This window comes from Gopherus flavomarginatus, chromosome 10 (genome assembly GCF_025201925.1).
Source record: "Gopherus flavomarginatus isolate rGopFla2 chromosome 10, rGopFla2.mat.asm, whole genome shotgun sequence".
Taxonomy (NCBI): Eukaryota; Metazoa; Chordata; order Testudines; family Testudinidae; genus Gopherus; species Gopherus flavomarginatus.
Window position 1 is genome coordinate 63,119,530 of NC_066626.1, and position 21,112 is coordinate 63,140,641.

General features: G+C 40.3%; 1 protein-coding gene across 3 annotated transcripts in view; it reads right to left on the reverse strand.

The window, feature by feature from the left end:
* Positions 1–21,112, reverse strand: part of THSD7B (thrombospondin type 1 domain containing 7B) — a 539,966-nt gene that overhangs the window by 328,135 nt on the left and 190,719 nt on the right. For all 3 annotated transcript variants that reach the window (XM_050969171.1, XM_050969170.1, XM_050969169.1), the window contains exons 3-4: positions 10,690–11,500; positions 267–518 (exon numbers count right to left, since the gene is read on the reverse strand). In XM_050969171.1, the coding sequence (XP_050825128.1) occupies positions 267–518; positions 10,690–11,500 (1,063 nt within the window). The remainder of the gene's footprint in view (positions 1–266; positions 519–10,689; positions 11,501–21,112) is intronic.

Here is a 21,112-nt window from a genome sequence, read left to right on the forward strand (position 1 = left end):
TTCAATTTATAACATCTCAGCCATTTATGAATTACACCCATGCGGCAGCATGGGCTTTCAGCTACTAATACAAAAATAAGTTTACATTTATACTTAAAAAAAAATCTTTGAATCATTAACCTTTTTGCAAAAATAGGGGCGAGGGCGCAGAGAGACAGGAATAAATTTGACCTTCATTATCAAAGAGCTTTGCTGGTTCCCAACAAATAGGCAAACAGGGCTTTGCATTCCACTTGAAAAGGTGCTAATAAAAGCATGTAATATACCTGGGGCACGGATGCAGAAGTTCTTTTCCTCCTACATTGCAGGCCTCCTTCTCTTCTAGCTCAGGGCACTCCTTTCCGGTGCCTACTGCGATGTACTTTATGCTCCTGTGTCTGCTTCGGAATCCTGGTGAGAGATCCCCTGAGTGACAAGTCTTCGAGCAGGTGCTCCACATAGACCAAACCGATGTTTCGCAATCTTTAGGCATGACACATGACTGAAAGGTCAGTGGGATGGTTTCTTGCATACAAAGGCTGTGATGAGAAAATGGAACAAAAAAAATCTGAGGAGTTCTTGTTTGTTGCTGGATTTTAATTTTTCTACAGTCCTCTTCCACCTGACTGCCCTCTCTCCCCCCCAAAATTACATACAGTTTCTGATCTCACTTCCATCAGTGCAAATCCAGAGTAATTTCAGTTAAGTTAATGGAGTTATACCAGGGTAAAATTGGCATAAGTGAAAAGTGAATCAAATCAGGTGTGATATCATAATTAATCTGGCATGTTTTAGAAAAGATTGTATTTAGATTTTTTATGCTAAAATATCTTGCACAGTATATGTCCAGCTCACCCCCTGAGTTAGAATAGATTCAAAAAGCAGTTCAGTGATGATATACTCTGCAAACTTCTTTTTATGAGCTGGATCAAGCCTGTACTTCACAGTCTATCCAGGACACACAAAAACACACACACACACAGAATATTGCAGAACTGCTGTCACTATAAACAGTTCACATCACCACATTCTTTCTGTTGGATATCCAAGAATCCAAGTGAGTCAAGAGTTCAAATAGTTCCTGTTGAACAACACTTCTGAGAGACTAGAGGGAGCTCAACATCTTTAGGATGAAGCAATAAATTTAGGTTTTTAAACCTGTGATTCTGGGATCACACCAAGAAGTACAGTGACATGCTAACCAAAACCATATTAGTTCTAATAGACATTCTGGCTTTGCTTTCTCTTGGCTAGATTAAAACCACTAAATTAAATATTTCTGTATCTATAGAGTGATTCCAACGTCAAATGAAAGCGAAAGTTCCTGGAATTTTTGCAGCTGGATTCTGTGGATCTGATTCTCCACTATTTGCTTCTTTTGTCATTGATACCTGTGCAAAATCATTGTAAAGTGCTTGTTCACTTTATAGAAGTGAGCATCAATATGCCAGCTGAACGTGGAGAAGCAGGCCTTAAGAGTTAACAGCTGCAGACAGCTTTACATTAGAATGACTCAGGAGTACCTCAACAAAAAAACAAAAGGCAAATAATCCCTGAAGTACAGCATTAAAACAGCTTTTCAAAAATACATAAGCTTGATTACTTCAGGCAAGTAACTTCTTACAGTAGACAGACTCAAGCCAAGTGCCCATTTTCTCTCTGATTAAATATCCGAATGCTAGCTATAGGAGCACACGTATGCAAGCAGCTACCTGATTAATTCCTTTTTTCTTCTGCTCAATGGCATTTAGTAGAACTGCAAAAGAGAACCTGCAGAAAACAACAATTCCTGCTCCACCCCTTTACAGTCTCTCCTCCTCCACATCCCACCGTTCAGCCACAGAGCCATCAATGGCCCTCTAGAATAGAAAGCCCCTTGTCCACACTCCAGTCCCATAGCAACTGGTGCAATGGGAGGTTGGAAAGTGAGAAAAAATGTAGTGACTTAGGGGCAGGGGGCTCACCAGGGAGACACCAAGAAAGTGGAGATGGAGGTGGAGAAGATGGATCCAGCAGGGAAAGAAAACTCTCTGGGATGGGGAGTCTCAGGGAAAGAGAAAGCAGATGTTTGCCCAGACTTGTAAATGTCCATGACTAATTTGCAAGGCTGGTATGAAACTATTACAAATGTAGCTCAGCTAAGCGCAGACTTCTTTCCTTTGTAATTTTATTCTTTTCCAGCCCCTAACGGCTCACAGTCAGGGTTTTACCGAATGTAAAGAACAAAGCATGTAGCTCTTAAAAGGTGGGAAATGTCAAGGGATCAGTTATTGAATCTCTTTTAGATTACTTACTAACACAGTGAAAGTAACCAGGACACATGCTTTCATTCAGGGCTCTTTACTAGAAACTGGATACTTATAAAACTAATATAGAAGTAATCCTTTTACATGCTTCTTCCATAGTTATCTAAAGTGTTCTAGGTGCCTGACAGTACACAAGAGACATGAGCCCTGTCCTGGAAACTTATAGTCCAATATCAGACACGTGACAACTAATGGGAAATAAAGCTGAAGGAAGGGTTTGTGAGAGGGAGGACAAGAGTTACACCAATAGCTATTTAGACTGCAAGCTCTTCAGGGCAAGGACCTTCTCTTTGTTGTATGTTTGTACAATGGGGTAGTGGCTTCGATGTGCTATCATAATATATATAAATACTAAGATCATACAGTTACTCAGCAACGCTTGGTAGACAATTTAAAAAAAATATGTAACATCTCTTTTGTGTGTCCCAGTAGGTCTCAACGAAGAATTCAGTAAGGAGAAGGTGGTGGTTTGGTGGACCAACTCAGGCCACAAAACAGGAAGTAGAATGGGAGAGAAAAAGAAGAGATGGTTGTGGGAGAAGGGGAAAGAGCAGGAGGACAGGGGGAGCATATAGGCTGTGATCTTTGATGGAGTGGCTCGGTGCTGGGGTCACGGGGGATTAGGCTCTGGCTCCTTGTTAATATATTTTCTGCCAACATACCCCAGTAAAAGGTAATGTGACCCATGGAACATTTTGGGGCCAGTTGCACAGGCATTCTACATGGAATGCCAGTGTGGAGAACTAGGAGACCAGGATATTTTTTGCTCACTGCATCACATTGCTTTCTTGCAAAACCTTTTCCCACTTTAATTTAAACCCATATTCTCCCCCATGGACCCCAAACCATGATTCAATTGAATACATACATGAAAAATACTTTCTAGCCAAAGGTAAACCTGTGCTACAGCCTAAGGATAGTCAAAGCCCTCCCTTACTGCAAAGCTGGCACAAACAGGAGTACCCTGTGTGCGTTTACTCCCCCCACCCCCCAAGAATTTTTACCCTGCCATACACATTTTTCTCCCTCTCTGAAGATATCTTTACACATCTAGCCACTTACTTCTCTTCATTTCCTTCACCCCCACTGTTCCCGCCCCCAGCTCTGCCCACTCTCTACTCCTATTAAAGTAAGAATCTGAGATGGATTTTTGAACCCACAGTATTTAATTATGATGGTCAAGTGATTGAAACATGGGACTAGGAACCACAGACTTGTGAACTCTAATTCCCGGTCTGATCCTCATTCCTTCTATCATGGAGGGCACCTGTGTCACAGTCTTCCTATCTGTAAAATAGAGATACTAACCTCTTCAGTGAGATGGGGGGGGGGGAGGTAAACATGCTCAGAATGCAACTTAGAGGCTGACCCAACTGCTATTGAAGTCAATAGGAAAATTCCCATTGATTTCATTGAATTGGATTTGGTCTGTATATATTGGCCAAATATGGCTTTAGGGGCCTAACTTTAAGCACCCACATTTGAAATTATTTAACATCAGCCTTTCTGTGTCTTAGTTTCCTCACCTTTAAAATTAGGAAACCACTTCCTTACCTCTGGGGTGTTGTGAGGGTGAATTAATTAGTGCTTAGAAACACTAAGTGCTTAGGATAACAATATGTTGCAAAGACTGTAAATGAGCTAAACATGCAAAATTAGGCACTTATATCAGGATGATTGTGGTATAAAAACCTGAATGGAAAGCATCAACAACACTTATGGGATAGCTCTCTGTTGTCCAATGGAGCCTAGGATGACAACTCCATAACAATTCTAATTTTAGATGTAATAAGTGTGGGATCGAAGTTATAGGAGGTGAACTACTTACTCGCTAACCCCCTCCATCATGACCTTTAAACATTAGCACAGGTATAAAATGTCAATACATTTTAACAGTGGATTGGCAAGCATATCCAAACAGCTTTGGAGCTTATACCCACCCTAACTCTTTTACTAGTTTATGTATACATTGCTCAGGACATTAGCAAGACAGTGTGCAAAATATTGTTCAAAAACCATTTAATTTCTAATAGATAAGGAGCTAGTGAAAGTAAATTACTAGCCAATCTGATTATACTGGGAAATTTCAGTGGAGCTCAACATGGCTAGTAGGGCACCTGATACCAACATTTTAAGGACAGTGTCAACTGAAACTAGCCTTACGTACAGCTGTATAACCCCATTCCATGTTGGGGGGGTTATAGCTGCAACTGAGATTAGAAATCTGCGGCAAATACTGGATCGAACAAGTTAACGTAAAGAGAGTAAACAGCCCTAAATGGTGTCAAAGAACTGGATTTTCTTTTCATTTTAATATTTCTAGTGAGGAAAGACAGTGAAAAATAGATACATACACGTGCACATACTCTGGCCAGTGTTACCTCATAACATCTGTTCCCCAGCAGACTCCTATGTGCAACGACCCACTAAAATGTGAGTCTCACTGGTTTGTATCTGTTAGTGCAGAGACCTGAAGTCAAAATAATTGTGGCAGTGCCACTCAAAACCAAATGTAAAGACATGATCTTTCCTCTTGGACAAAGCTCAGACACAGTCTTATGTATTCCAGATGTATTTGCAGCAAACCCACACAAGTAAAGGCTAGACATGCGAGGCATCACTGTTAAGTTTGCTGAGCCTGTGAGCCAAAGATGCAATTTCACTGCCCAAATGAAAAGGATGTTTTGGAGACCTAGGTTCAAATTCCAATCCTAGCTCACTCAGGGATCCAAAATGGGAATGAGAAAATGGCTTGGGAAAAGACTGAACATAAGGTTTTGTCTAGGCTGAGACCACCTCCAAAAATGTTCACTATTACCACAGCACAAGCATTGACCTGTTAGAACTAAAAATGTACTCACAATTCTATTTCATCTATCTAGGCAGGCATTTATCTCATAGTCATGATCACTATGGTAGCTGGGACCAAGCTTTTAAAAAACAAGTACCTGAAGTTGGGTTCTGAAATTGTTTGGCCCGATTTTTCAAAAGTGCAGAGTACATTCAGTGGGAACTGAGCATGTCCAGCACTTCTGAAAGTTAGACCAGATCTACTTAGGAACCTAAAATGGATTTAGGACCCTAACTTTAGGCACCAATTTTTGAAAATCTTGATTTAGGATTGTCTAATCTGTCTAATTTGTCTAACCCAACAGAATGAGTAGATCTTGGCCCAATCTCCTGTAGGTTTGCTCAGATGTGACAATGCAGAAACAACCAACACAAGAAGTGCCAGAATATACATTCCAGTGACTTAGGCAGAGGCTTCTATTTAAACACATGCAGACTCTTTGGAAAAACAAAATGGAAATTCTCTTGTAATCCCTGAGATAAAAGAATGCATGATGTTTGATTTCACAGTGATCCTTTTCAGGCCATAATTATTAGAATTGCTTCCGCAAAGATTGAGGTCTGGCCGCCCTTCCATCACCTTCAACTCCTCACAAAGTAATTCTATCTTAGCTTTTTTTTTTTTTTTTTTTTTTGTGCAAGGCTGGTGCATTTTGCTCATGCACTTGTGGCTGGAACAGTCAAATGAAACACTGTAGGGTGCAATTTTTTTTAATTGAATTGAATACCTTATGCAGGAGATTCTTCTTCTCAGACATAATGCTTCATGCTGGACAGAGGAGGTTCTTTTGGCTGGCTTCTGCCATGTTAGTTAACAACAATTAATGAGAAAATAAAAGCAGATTTGAGGCAAGTAAGTTTCATACCATTGCTAGCCACCTCAAAAGGGCAGGAAGCTTCTATTAGTATGAACCATAAGCTTATCGGATAAGAAGCCAAAATGAATTCCCGTTAGTAATCCTGCAGCTGCAAAGAGATGACTGCTGTCTTCAGCCTCATAACACATGAAAGCAGTTTGTGGCCTTAACGAAATACACTTCTTGTGGCCAGAGGAGTAGAGTTCTTTTCTATTTACAGATTCATTTGTAACTGTCTAAAACAGAAAGTTTAATTTCCATTTGAGGCATCTTTGCAAATATAGGACTCACTCACAAATATTTCCAATAGGTAGTGCCCACAAACATAAGTAATGGTTGCACAAACTACCCCACAAATTAAACAACTTCAATAATAAGGAAGGCACCATGGCTAACATTATACAGTCATATGTGTTCTAACAGTCTCAAATTTTAGAATATCAGATTCACAGTATTTACCTTCCTGAAATACTCTGATAGTCAATTAACCACTTTGATTATTTTCATTTTTCTTTTATGATTAAGCAGCTAATGAGCATGGTGAAATTCTTAGGACATTTATCATAATTATTCAACACCATGAGAGATTTCAGTACAGACATATTGTGTGGTACTGCCCATTTGCTTCAACTTTTCTCATCTATAAGATACATCTCATCAGTACTCATTCAACACCCCAAAGAAGAAACCTGGGTCAGGAAAAAGAAAAGGCTCATTTTCTCTTTCCAGTTCCACAGCAGATTTTTGGCTGCTTAAGCTCAGCTCTGCTCAGGGTTATGCAAATGTGTTTGCTCTTCTTTGTCAGTGGCCAAAAATATCATCATTATTGTAAAGAGATGCTTTACAGGACCTGCAAGATCTGCTCCATTCTTCAAAAGCAAGCTGGCAAATATTCTATGTAATGAAATGAGTTTGACATTACGGAGGGATTGTTTATGTTGTCTGGCACATGTTGTAGTGGTGACATTTTAGTTCTAGTATTACATGTGCAGAATGCTTTGGATTTTAGGTTTCTAGTACCAAATTGCACAATTTCCACTAGCAACTGCGTAAAAAAAAGATATTCTTATAATAAAACGTGATAATCTGAGCACTATAAAATAATGTGATCCTTAACCCCCAACCAAATCAATAAAAGCAGTGTCATAAACAGATGGTTAAGGGTTAATGTCTCTTTTACCTGTAAAGGGTTAAGAAGCTCAGTGAACCTCTGGCTGACACCTGACCAGAGGACCAATGGGGGGACAAGATATTTTCAAATCTTGGTGGAGGGAAGTCTTTGTTTGTGCTGTTTGTTTTGTTCGTTGTTCGCTCTTGGGGCTAAGAGGGACCAGACGTACACCCAGGTTTTCTCCAATCTTTCTGAATCAGTCTCCTGGCTATTACTTACTATTTTGAAACATGAGAAAGGCAGATTAGTCTTACGTTTGTTTTCTTAACTTGTAAATGTGTCTTTTGCTGGAAGGATTTTTACCTCTGTTTGCTGTAACTTTGAATCTCCGGCTAAGGGGGGGTGCGGGGGAGGTCCCTCTAGGCTATATGAATCTGAATACCCTGTAAAACATTTTCCATCCTGATTTTGCAGAGATAATTTTTATTTTTTATTTTTTTAATTAAAAGCTTTCCTTTTTTAAGAACCTGATTGATTTTTTTCCCTTGTTTTAAGACCCAAGGGGATTGGGTCTGAACTCACCAGGGATTGGTGGGGGGAAAGGAGGAAAGGGAAGGTTAAATCCTCTTTGTTTTAAGATCCAAGGAGTTTAGATCAGTGCAGCCTCTCAGGGTAACCCAGGGAGGGGAAAGTCTGTGGGGAAAAAGAGGGGGAAGGCTAATTTCTCCTTGTGTTCAGATCCAAGGGGTTTGGGTCTTGGGTTCCCCAGGGAAGGTTCTGGGGGAAGAGGGAGTGTGCCAAACACTATATTTTGGCTGGTGGCAGCATACCAAATTTAAGCTGGTAATTAAGCTTAAAAGTGATCATGCAGGTCCCTACTTTTTGGACGCTAAGTTCAAAGTGGGGAAAAAACCTTGACAGGCAGCTTATTTTATTTGTGCAATAATAGTAAATTATGAGCTAGATTCATGAGAATCTGTCATAAGAAAGTCTGCCAGAAGGAGGTTGCAATGATTATATCTGCCCTATAAAGAGCGACTAGCATAGCCCAAAAAGGGGGAAGGCACTGGGCAGAAGGTAGCATGGCATCCCTCCAGCAGCTAATATCTCCAATGGATGGCAATGGGACAGTAGATAGGAGGGCTCTGAGTTACTACAAAGATTTCTTTCCCAGTTGTCTGGCTGGTAGATCTTGCCCACATGTTCAAGGGCTAATTGCTCACCTTATTTGGAGTCAAGAAGGAATTTTCTTCACCTTCCCCTTCAGCATAGGGCATGGGTCACTTGCAGATTTAAACTAGTGTGAATGGTGGATTTTCTGTAACTTGAAATTTTTAAATCATGATTTGAAGACTTCAGTAACTCAGCTGGAGGTTAGGGGTCTATTTCAGGATTCGGTGGGTGAGGTTCTGAGGCCTGCAATGTGCAGGAGGTCACACCAGATGATAATGATGGTCGTTTCTGACCTTAAAGTCTATGAGTCTCTGCCAGTGGGGCTCTATGGCACCTCAGCTATAAATTGAATCTGCACCTTTCCCCCCACATAGTAGAAGCCTGAGCAGGGAATGTAGTGGTGGAAACACACTCTTCTTTTTCTTGGGGTGAATCTGCCAGTGGATGCTTAGTGGTATGGAATGTGTAATTTAACACAATTTGTAGGCATCATCTGTGGTGAAGCATGCATGGTAAGCGTCAGGAAATCAGTTAACTGGGTATAACGGGATGTCTACACTGCACACTAAGCCCAGGCTCTGACTCCGGTTTGAACCCAAGCCCTGCTTCCATCCACATACAAACCAATCTGACATAGGGAGGGGTGGGAGTAAGAACCTGAGTCCTGCTGTGACTCAAGTCCAAGCCCTGTAATTTTGCAGTGTGAATCCAGCTCAAACTGCAGACTTGAGTCAGAAGTTCTGGGTAGTGCAGTATGGACATGTTAGCATGGCTGTGAGACCAGTGTCTTGTAACTATAAACCCAAGTTTACAATGCAGTGTGAATGCTCAAGATCAGGCCTAGAAACACCAAGCCCACAAGCTCAGATCCCACAGACCTGGGTTTACAATGAAGTACAGACATACCCTACAGCCCATGAGCCAAATTCTGATATCACAGGGATACAAATCAGAAGTAGCTCCATTAAAGTCTATGAGGGTAAAATTGGTGCAAGCAAGATTAAAATCAGGCTACATATTTAGAGTCATGCAAAAAAGTAGAGCTGTCAGAAACTGCTGGAATAGTTTGCCTTGACTCTTCTTCTAACCAATAAAAACATCTGTACTTTGCTGCAGATATAATAAAAGCCGGTACGAAAAAGGTTACAGGGTATATTTCATCTCAGTATGTGTGCAAAACTGCCAGTGACATTAACAGAAGTAAAGCATAGAACACAAAATAACCCCATATCTCTCCAATTTGAATGTGAGCAGGTGCCAGGAGCTACAGATTAGTGAGAAATACATGGAGTTCTGAAAAATTCAGGAACAAGATTTTTGAAGAACATCTAATGTTACTGAAAAAAATATTTCAATCCTAAATTAAATGCAGTGCTAAGATGTTTTAAAATATAAATCTGAGGAGAAATTGGAAAAATAAAAGGTTTTCACTGCTTGCTGTACAGTATTACAACCTTGACATTGAAATTATAGGAATCCATACCGTATGGTCTAAAAAAATGATTAGGTAGCAAAAAGAGGACAGCAGTCAACAACTGCTATCACAGAAAAAAAATGTAAAACTTTATTCTCTCCAATATACTCTCATACCTACCATTGGCATCAATAAGAGTTGTATATGCATATGGAGGCCCATAATTATGCTCAGATGAAAATAAAACTATTATTACTGAACTTTCATTAGCTAAAGCAACATTGCTGGAAAATTCAATATCTCAATTGTTATTGTGCCAAAATTCTTCACTGAGTTGCACCCATGATGTAATCAGTGAGAATACCAAGAGTTTAGGTTGGGATAAAGTTTGGCACACTCAGTCTAACAAAAGTAAACTATATTCTACAAGAATAATTTGTGTCTATAGCAAAAAATAAATAAAACGGAATTGTTAATATTAGAAAGAAAGCAATATATTCTTCCATTTCCTTTAATGGGCAAACAAAAATAAGTTGAGACTAGCATAATGCCGACAGACCTTGGTCGTCAGTCAGCAGGATCAAACAGGGGACTTCTAGAGCTTAGTGCATGAGCCTATATCTCATGAGCTAAAAGCCAACTGTCCGTTAGCTAAGGCTGTGGAGCAGACTCATTAAGCTCTCCCTCTCTAAGTGGTCTCAGTGACAGTAGGTGGGACAGAACACCATACTCAGGAGATATGTGGGTTACGCTAGCACAAAAAGGAGCATTAAAAACAAAATTCACAAAGAGTAAAAGTATGCAAAATATCCCAATTACATTGGCTTTGCAAGGAGGGTAAACAAAGTAAAAAACAAAAAGTGCATTAAAATGTGGGTTTAAAACTTAAAAACTAAGTGCCTTTGCATCATGTTACCAGGCAGAACCTGTTTGCCAGCTTTCTACAAAACAAACCTATTTTAGATAAAAAAAAAAAGATGAATGTGAAGACACCCTTACCTCAGCATGGCATTTTTCCCATCACTCCTTGTACACCTAACCTGCCTTGTCTGATAACCTATCTCTACATCCCATGGCTTGGAATAGTGGTGGGATTTATAACTGTGCAGTTTGAATGTGCTTCGTTCTGCAGAATCTGAACTGAAATCCAGCATAGTTCTTCCAACAAGACTAACTTCTTTAAGGTGAGGCAACCTGCATTTACTCCAAGGTCCAACTTGAAGACTGTAAATGTATTCCTCTTCCCCAAGAAAACAAGAGATAGGGACATCACAGATTCTTGACTCAGTAAGGTTTGGACAATTGGAACCACCATAGAGTGGAGGAGAGATAACAAAACGAGTTCTGTGTTGTAAACTCCTCACACAGTCTTTGCTGCACTCAGACCATTTGGAGAATTCTGACACAACACAATCCCGTGGACAAGGTATTAGACAAGCTTGTTCTACAGGTGGCTGTGATATAAAATATTCACATATTTCACTGGCAACTATAGTTCTATTCAGTTTCTGAATACAACGTACACTTCTGTGTTGTAGCCCGTGCTGTGCAGTCACACAGTCTGTAGTCCTTGGTTTGACTTCACCATGAGCGAAAGGAACAAGCACACATATCTGCCATTCTGAAACTTCCCACTCAAAGAGTTCAAGGTGCCAGTCACATACTTGAAAGCAGCTCCTTTGGTTTTCAGGTTTGTCCCTCAGTCCACAGTTTGAATGGTGAGCTGTCCAACCTTCTACATGGACACACCACACTGCTCGGCTCCGAATACCACCTGACCCGCAGTCACCTATACATCGCCCCCAATGACCTATGAAAGAAAGAAAACATTGAGCAAATGGTTAGAATGCCCTTCTAAAGGAAAACTGAGATAATCCAGTTCAGAAAGACTAATTAGAATCCATTGCTGCCATTAATCCATACTAGAAACCTCCTCCTGAAGTCAATGAGAGTTCTGCAGTGGAATAAGATCAAGCCCGAGAACAATATCTCACAGTTTCAGTATACCAGTAAATAATTATCATCTTGACCCTGCAGTACGCGAATGCATCCTAAAAGCCGGACTTGTCTCTCTGCCCATTGACATCACTGGGAGCTAACCCGTTTCAGAGCTTTGAGGAACGGTGACCAGCCCTCATTTTTCTAATCCTGATCAATATGGGAAACTTTCACACAGGTTCCCATATTTACACAAATTCTCCCTAACATCCAAAAGTATAGGGAGCCAATAACATTTCTGTAATAAAATGCATCCAAAAGCCTAAGGAAACACAAGCATTTCATTTCATTTACACAGTTTTTCCAGCATAAAATTAATTTGAATCTGGTAAAAGGAATAGCTGTCTAAAAGAAAAAAATTCAAAAGTCAGGTTAGACAAAAGAATAAACATTCTTAATAGGGGCAATTAGTCAATAGAATGACTACATGGTAAGGCAGCTGAATCATTAGAGATGTCAAAAACCAGGATAGATTAAAAAACAAAAATTAGAAAAATAAGATCCTGCTCTTTGCTGGAGGCTGAAGTGGAAGAACTGACTTTTCTAACCTTATCTACTATTGTATGTACGACAGGCCAGGTTTTGCAAGGTGCTTCATTTGGGAGCACAGGATGTTCAACAGCTAACAGAAAATGATCAGCACCTCACAAGCATTGAACTTTAAATTACTCTGGAGGGAATAAATTCAATATGTACTATAACTGCAAGGTACCACAGCTGAAATATCAAGCACAGACTAAAAGGAAACTTATTATGAAATTTTGTAAGTGCATATGCAAACACATCAGAATTGTTAACCGTAGTTATATGAATCTTATCTAATGAGTTACTAGTACATTTTTTTAAAAAAAAGACAAAATTTTGCTGTTTCAGTTTTGTTTAATCAAAAAAAAATTCTACGGAATAACTGATATCAAGTTTATACTGTATGAAATTACTGGCAACCTGGGGGAAAAAGAAACCTAGACTGAATTTGCTATGTTAAAAAAAGAATACAGACAACCTGACATGAGAATTTAGTTATCAACATCATTCCTTACCTTAGAAAGTTTCCAATATCCAGTCACAACACTATTTCACTGGGTAATATATTATGACTATAATGTGCACTTGAAAATACACTGCAACTGTCCTAGAGTTTTAAGAGACCTGGCTGATGAGCTTGCTGGACTGTTAATGGTAATTTTCAATAAATCTTGGTGCACCTTTTAAAAAAGGGTAAATGGGATGAACCAGATAATTATAGGCCTTTCAGCCTATCATTAATCCAAGGCAAGATGTTGAAGAGACAGATATGGGACTCACTTAATAGAGAATGAAAGGAGAATAATGTACTTAGTGCAAATTAGCATGAAATTATGGAAAAATAGATCCTTCAAACAAATGGAGATTTTTTGATGAGATTACAAGTTTGGTTAATAAAGGTAATAGCGTTGATGTAATATACTTAGAGTTCTGTAAGGCATTTGACTTGGTATTGCATGATGTTTTGATTAAAAAACCTAGAAAGATATAAAATTAACATGGTTCATGTCACACTGTCAGGAGTGGCTCACAACCATGTGTACCTACCTCAGGGCAGGCTACCAAAAGCACCCCAAATGGGTGATATGTTCTATAATTAGATTTAACCAAGCCAGCAACCAATGTGAATTCCTGGATCACTATAAAAGTCTTACCATGGAATGACAGACAGTCCCCTTAGACTTTTCAGTCTATCTTGCCATCCAGACAAACTGGACTTAGTGATAAACGGTGACTTACACCAAAAATCACAACATCAGATGCTTCCAATCTCAAGGAAGTAGTCACTTACTTCAGATCAATTAATGCCCTAGATCCTACATCAAAGACAAGGCCTGCAGTCAATCCTGAAATAAACTATCCAAAGGTTTATTAACTTTCTTATTTCTTTTTCCTAGTTATTTACGGGTTAAAGCAAGCAAACACACACAGATGAGCTGCAATCTAAATCTTAAAATGACAGAGTTGTAATGATCTTCAAAGTGTCTTTCAGGGGAGACCCAGGAGGTAGCCCCTGGGGTTCTCTGGCTTCAGTTTGGTGTCTCTGGCCCTGGGAAAGTTCAAACAGCAAACAGGTGAAATATTATCCTGTGTCTTTGTTTTATTTCCTTCATTCAGCCTCCATGCCCATAGGACGAGCTTTCTTGCACATAGGATTGGTTAAAGGAAATGCTTTGTATTGTGATATTCCTTGATAGACCATCTGATTTTGATAGTTCTTCTGGACGAGAGGGTGGAGGAGGGGGAAAAACACACTTCCCATCTGGATTCATAAGTTTAGAGCAAACATTTTCAAAGTTATAAAGAAAACCTTACACATTTCCTTATAGCATGGAATACAGACATTACAAATAAGATTAATGCATGCAGCAACTTACAAACATTCTAGAGAGTCGAAACACCAAATACATTCTTATAAGAATGACACACTAACATAATTGAATGGTCTGGTCTCCAGCCATGAGATTGTCAGTTCTTAGCTAATGCCTGCAGCCTTGGCAAGAGCTGGAAAGAGCTGGCCTGCCAGCACCACAGCCCACATTAAAAACTGTCTAATAGATAGGTCTCAAACTGTAATTGTAAAGGGGGAAAATAGTCACCAAGGAGGTGTGTTTTCAGCAGGGATTAGTTCTTGGCCCTATACTATTTAGCATTATCAGTGATCTGGAAGAAAACATCACAGATACAGTTTGCAGATGACATTAAAAAAATGGGTGAGTAGTAAGTAATGAAGAGAACAGGTCACTGATTCCAAGGAATCTGGATAGCTTGGTAAACTCTAAGCAAGCAAGCAACATGTATTTTAATACAGCTAAATGTAAATGTTTACATCTAGGAACAAAGAATGTGTATAGAGTGACCAGGCAGCAAGTGTGAAAAATCAGGATGGGGATGGGGGATAATAGGTGCCTATATCAAAGCCTCAAATATCGGGACTGTCTCTATAAAAATCGGGACATCTGGTCACTCTATGTGTAAGACCATAATTCAGAATGAGAGACTCTATCCTGGGAAGCAGTGAATCTGAAAAGTTTGGGGATCGTGGTGGATAATCTGGCAAACAGGAGCTCCCAGTGTAACTGTGTCCAAAAGAGCTGACACGATCCTAGGATGCATAAACAGGGGAATCTTGAATAGGAGAAGAGAGGTTATGTTACCTCTATTTGGCTGTGGTTTGCCTGTTGCTGGAATCCTATGTCAGTTTTGGTGCCCACCATTTAAAAGAAGGATATTGATAAACTAAAAAGGATTTATAGAAGAGCCACGAAAATGATTAAAGGATCAGAAAACATACAGTCTAGTGATAGAATCAAGGAGCTCATTCTATTTAGCTTAACAAAGAAAAGGTTAAGGGGTGACTTGACTAGAGTTTATTAAATATTTGTTATCCATGTATAACAGGCTTTTCAATCTAACAGTCTAATTTTTTCAAACCCATCAGAAATAGAGTATAACACAAGCCAATGGTTGGAAGTTGAAACTAGACAAATTCAGAATACAAGTAAGACAATTTTTTTGTAACAGTGACGGTAATTAACCCTTGGAACAATTTACCGAGGGTTGTGGTGGATTCTCCATCACTGACAACTTTTAAATCAAGATGGGATAGTCTTCTAAAAGCTCTGCTCTAGGAATTCTTTTGTGGAAGTTCTATGGCCTGTGTTATACAGGAGGTCAGACTAGATAACAGAGTGGTCCCTTCTGGCCTTAGAATCTATCAATCTATTCCTACAGGATTTTTTAGAGCCAGAAGATGACTTGCGTTAATAGATGGATTTATAATAATACATGGAACTTCAGAATACTATGCTAATTTCTGTTTTATCAATTTTAAAATCTGTCATATGTTTACAAGTCTAAAAATGAGACAATTGAATTACATTATAATATAATTGCAATCAAAATGCAAATACACACTCAGCACAGCATTGCAAAGTAGGCTATTTTTCAACTTGTTTTTTGTTTTTTAAAGTAGAGACAATTAAGAAACTGCAAAAAAGAAAGCCTCATAAAACAGACTCAGGTGCAGGCAGTATTCCCTGAGTGAAGACCTATCTTGTGACGAGCTTTGTATTTCTGTTGACTTTTTGATTACGCTTAGGTCTGAAGGCATAGTCCAGGCTCAGCAGCACAATCCTGACTAGCAGCCTAAAACTGAAATCTATACTGGCAGCAAAACTCCTGACAAATTAAGAGCCATTTTGTCTGAGCAAGAAGTAAAGGCACATATCTGAGCTGAACAGAGGATTAGGAGAGAACATAATACATTCCACATTCTGTCCCTAAACATTATTGCTACCCCTTCTCCTCCCCAGAACTAAAGCAAGTTGCTATGGTGCAAATCCTGCCAAGACTATTGTTTCCTCTAATAGGCAAGTACTTGGGGGGGGGAGCGGGGCGGGGGATGCGAGATGGAACTGCTTGTTAACTGGAATATTTGCTATGTTAAACTTCCTAGTGCTAGCATGCAAACTACTTGTAGGTGTGAAAGTTACAATGTTTCATAAATATAATATTTAGCTATTTGTGCCCTGGTTTTTAGGTAAAATTATTATAATGCTAGATTTAGTAAGCCTCACAAGATATTTGAATTGCATTATGAAAATATAAAACACTAAGCATTATAATACATATAAGCATAAGCATGTAATTTCAGACATCTTAGAGGCAAAGGAAAGGTTTTAGGTTTGGGGTTTTTCTGGGGTTCCCAGCACCCTCAGGCCTCAATCCTTCTCCCTTCACCATATCTATAATCAGTAAAGATAATTCACCCCAAAACACCAGACAGTATTTGTTCTCTGTAGTACCAACAGCAGCCCATCTCCACCATCCGGTTTTTAAAAGCCAATTAGACTTTTAACAAGGAATTAAATCTCCATGTGCTGAAGGTGCCTACTGCATATGGATCTAAGGAGAATGATCCTAAGCATGTTGCTACATGCATATATATACAGCTGTAGAAAAGACTGGAGCAGGCAAGCTCGTGGACAAGTGCAATCATGTTTTCAAGTTAACTACAAACTGCTAAAACAAAATTAAATTTTACTTTTGGCAAAATTGTGTTCCTAGTTGAAAAATGTTAGCATGTTTTTAACATATTTTCACAGTGTAGACAATTGGCAATTTCAGCAAAAAGGCAAAAGAAGAATCAGATACAGGGATTCAGCTAGCCCAGCTGTTCTCAAACTGTGGGTTGGGACCCCAAAGTGGGTCATGACCGTATTTTAATGGGGTTGTCAGGGCTGGCTAAGACTTGCTGGAGGTCGGGCTTCAACCTCACTGCCCGAAGGGGAAGCCAGAGCCTGAGGGATTCAGCCCTGGGTGGTGGGGCTCAGGTTACAGGCCCCCTGACTGGGACTGAAGCCCCTGGGCTTCGGCTTTGACCACCTCCTCATTCAGAGCAGTGGGGCTCGGGTTTTGACTCCCCAACCCGGGGCCAGGGCCATCCTTAGGCATAGGCAACATAGGCAGCTGTGTAGGGCACCTGAAAATTTGGGGCACCACTGGGTCTTAGTGTCCACCCTCTTGTTTTCCTATCCCTGTTCTGACCCTTCCTGCAGGCTCCCACAGATGGCTGCTCTAGCCTGGTGAGTCTTCCTTGGGAGGGAATCTAGTAGTTAAAAGTGAAAAAAACCTCCAGCCTGCCAGACCTATTAGCATAACATTGAAACTGTTAAAGAGACATTCAAGGGGTAATAAAGTCATTTAACAGGCATTTGCCAACCCCAAGGTATATACTGACAGGTTTAACTATAGTAATTAAAATGTGTATTTTAGATAAGGGAGGTCTTTTGAAGGATTTATTTAAAAAACTGTATGTCTGAAGATCCATGCATTTAAGGCTAAAGATGATTGTGCATCTAAAACTCTATGCAAGCATTTTTTAGAAATGTGATTTTATAATCTTCACCAGCTCACTAATGAAATATTTTTAAAGCAAACTTTAAACTAAGGTCCTGTAGACTGACATGTTCTGTGTAAATATTACATTAATGCACAACTGTTTTTGTCAGTAAAGTCAGAAATTGACAGTATAAATATTTATTTGGGCATAAGCTTTCGTGGACATCTGATGAAATGGGTTCTAGTCCACAAAAGCTTATACCCAAATAATTTGTTAGTCTTTGAGGTGACACAAGGACTCGTCCTTGTTTTTGCTGATACAGACTAACAGGACTACCACTCTGATGGCTACACTCACACTTTACAGTGCTGCAACTTTCGCGCTCAGGGGTGTGAAAAAACACCCTCCTGAGTGCTGCAAGATACAGCGCTGTAAAGCGTCAGTGTAATCAGGACGGCAGCACTGGGAGCAGGGCTCCCAGCGCTGCACGCTACACCCGTAAGGGTTGTGGTTTACGTGCAGCGCTGGGAGAGCTCTCTCCCAGTGCTGCCGCTCTGACTACACTCACACTTCAAAGCGCTGCTGTGGCAGCGCTCCCGCAGCGCTGCCGGGGCAGCGCTTTGAAATTCCAAATGTAGCCATACCCTCAAAAAGTGCTTCCAAGTCTTCCTGTGTCCTTTCAGTCCATCCCTTCACCACCTCTCCCCGCACTCCCCACTGAAGAGAGCCCTTAAAGGGACAACAGTCCTTCCCTTCCAGATAGCTGGACAAAGAGTTTCCCATTCTTTACTTCTGACTATCCGACGAACTAGTTTTAAAAGAACCCTCCAGCAAAATCAGTACCTTAGTAAGACAAAATCCTTGTTATACCTAAAATCTTTGGAAACATATTTTTTTAAAGTTGGTGAAATTTCATAACCATGTCTCTTGTTATGGAGATCACACAAAGTAAATTACTGTTCCCTTTTTCTAAAAGCAATGAACATTGTTATGAACACACTAAACCTCTCTGATTAATTTAAAAGAATGTCTTCGTTTCAGTGAGTTAAATATGTAGTAATCTGGAATGCTGGCTTAAGATTTGAGTACGTTTAAAATATACATTCAGCTTAGAAATACTGATTAAGAAAATGTAAAATAAAGAAGAGCTGCATCATGTATTCCATTATATGTAATGTTGTATTCAGCAGGACAGCTGATTCACCCTTACTATGAAGTTTTTGCAAATAAATCTCTGACAAACTTTAAGGCACATCAAAACACCTGTGACAGACATTTTTTATTCCCAAATTTTAGTGCTTTTAATTAGGTACTTTCTTCATGTCCATTCTGCATGAGGGAGAGGGCATGGAAGTCTCTGCGGGGAACTGTGACTCTCCGCCACCATGAGGCAGGCCGGGCATCTTATTATCCTTTGCTGTCAAGTCCCTCCTCCCCCTCCCCCACCAGGCTGTGAGCTTGGGCTGCCATCCGGCATAGGGGCACCAGTTTAATAATACTGCGTAGGGCCCCATAAATCCTAAGGACGGCCCTGCCCGGGGCAGTGGGAATCAAGCGGACTCAGGTTTCAGTCCCCCCTCCTGAAGTCATGTAGTAATTTTTGTTACCGTTAGGAGGTCACAGTGCAATGACGTTTGAGAACTCTTGGGCTAGACCCCCTGCTTTATGGATAGCTAGAGGACCTCTGCAGAGCCACAATTTGACATAATTCATAAGCTAAAAATGTAAATACATTAAATATTGTAAATTACACTAAAATGTAAATATTTTTGTTCAAGAGAACAAGGCATCACAGCCCCTTACTTTTAGGTGCCTTGCCACCCCAGGGAAACCACAACCCCCATGTTAGAGGCCCAGGCTCCATATATAATGCATGGGGACAATTAGATGCCTAAGAATGGGATCTGTAAAAGGCATCACACTGAGTGGGGAGCCAGCTAATCTAGCCAGTAGGAAATGTTGAAGGGATGGCTATTGACTAAGCCCTGCCTCTCAAGCGGAGTTAAGCACCTAACTCTGGGCCAGGGAGAGGTGCCTATCTTTGCTTGGGATTCTCAGCCATAAACCTGACATTCAGCTTCCTGAAATTAGGTTGCAAAGCTGTTTCTTGCAAAAAGACACACACAAGGAAGGTGCACCATCCTTACAACTTTTAGCCCCGTCTCTAGGGCATTCATCTGGGATGTGAGAGATCCTTGTTACAGTGAATATATGAATATATAACTACCAGTACCCAATGGAAGAGCTCCAACAGCGGTAAGAAAGAGCATTGGCCCAGGTTATACCATAGCCCAGGGATTAGAACCACCTCTGGGGGGGAGGGAGAGAGACCCAAGTTCAAATACCTTTGCCACATCAGGCTAAGGGAGGAATAGAATCTAGGTCGCCCATATGTTCTAACTCTAACCCCTGGGAAGTTACCTTTGCTGCCTCCTCCCATTTTGTGTGGGGTTAGGTGTGCTCTGAGCAAGACCCAAAAGCAAGATAGGTGGGGAATGCCTAGTTTGAGGATCCTGTTGTGGCTTAGGCATGAGCTAGGTGCCTGGGCACCTAGGTTGAGGTGGCTGCGTGCATGTTCATTGGCAGAAACTTAGGCAAATCGGAAATGTTAACCGTGGAAATTTGGATTGTTACGGAGTTAGGCAGCAGTTAAGTGGGGATTTTGAAAGTCTCGGAGTGAAGACGGTGGGGGGGAGGAAGATGGGGAGGAAGGCACTAGATGGGCACACATAAATGCCCCAGCGGGCACCATGGTGCCTGTGGGCACCACATTGGGGACCACTGATCTAAGGGATAAAAGAGAACTGGCAGGTTCTCAATGAGAAAATATTAAAGGAGCAATAGCAAACTATCCCAATACAAAGGAAAGACAGGAGGACTAGCAAGAGGCCAATATGGCTCCATCAGGAGCCCATTAATCACCTGAAAAATCAAAAAGCAATCCTAGAAAAAGTGGAAACATGAACATATTGCTAAGACTGAGTACAAAAGAATAGTGCAAGCAACTAGGGACAAAATCAGAAATGCGAAGGTACAAAATGAGCTACACCTAGCAAGGAACATAAAAGGCAATAAGAAAAGGTTCTTTAGATGCATTAGGCTAGGAGCAAGAGAAAGACATAGGAAAGCATAGATCCTCTACTTAGTGGGGAAGGAGAGCAAACAACAGATAATATCAGGAAGACTGAGGTGTTTAATGGCTATTTTGCTTTAGTCGTCACAAAAAAAAGTGAATTGTGACCAGATACTTAGCACAATTAACATTAACCACACAGAGGAAACAATGCAACCAGAATAGGAAAAGAACAGGTTACAGAATATTTAGATAAAAGTTTAGGTGAGTTCAAGTTGACAATTTCAGAATGGTTAGCAATTATCTCTGAAAATTTATGGAGGTTGGGTGAGAGCCCGGAGGACTGGAGGAGGGCAAACATTGTACCTATCTTTAAAAGGGGAACAAAGAGGACCTAGAGAATTATAGACAAGTCAGCCTAATTTTGACACCTGGAAAGATACTGGAAAAAATTAACAAACAATCTATTTGTAGGCACCTAA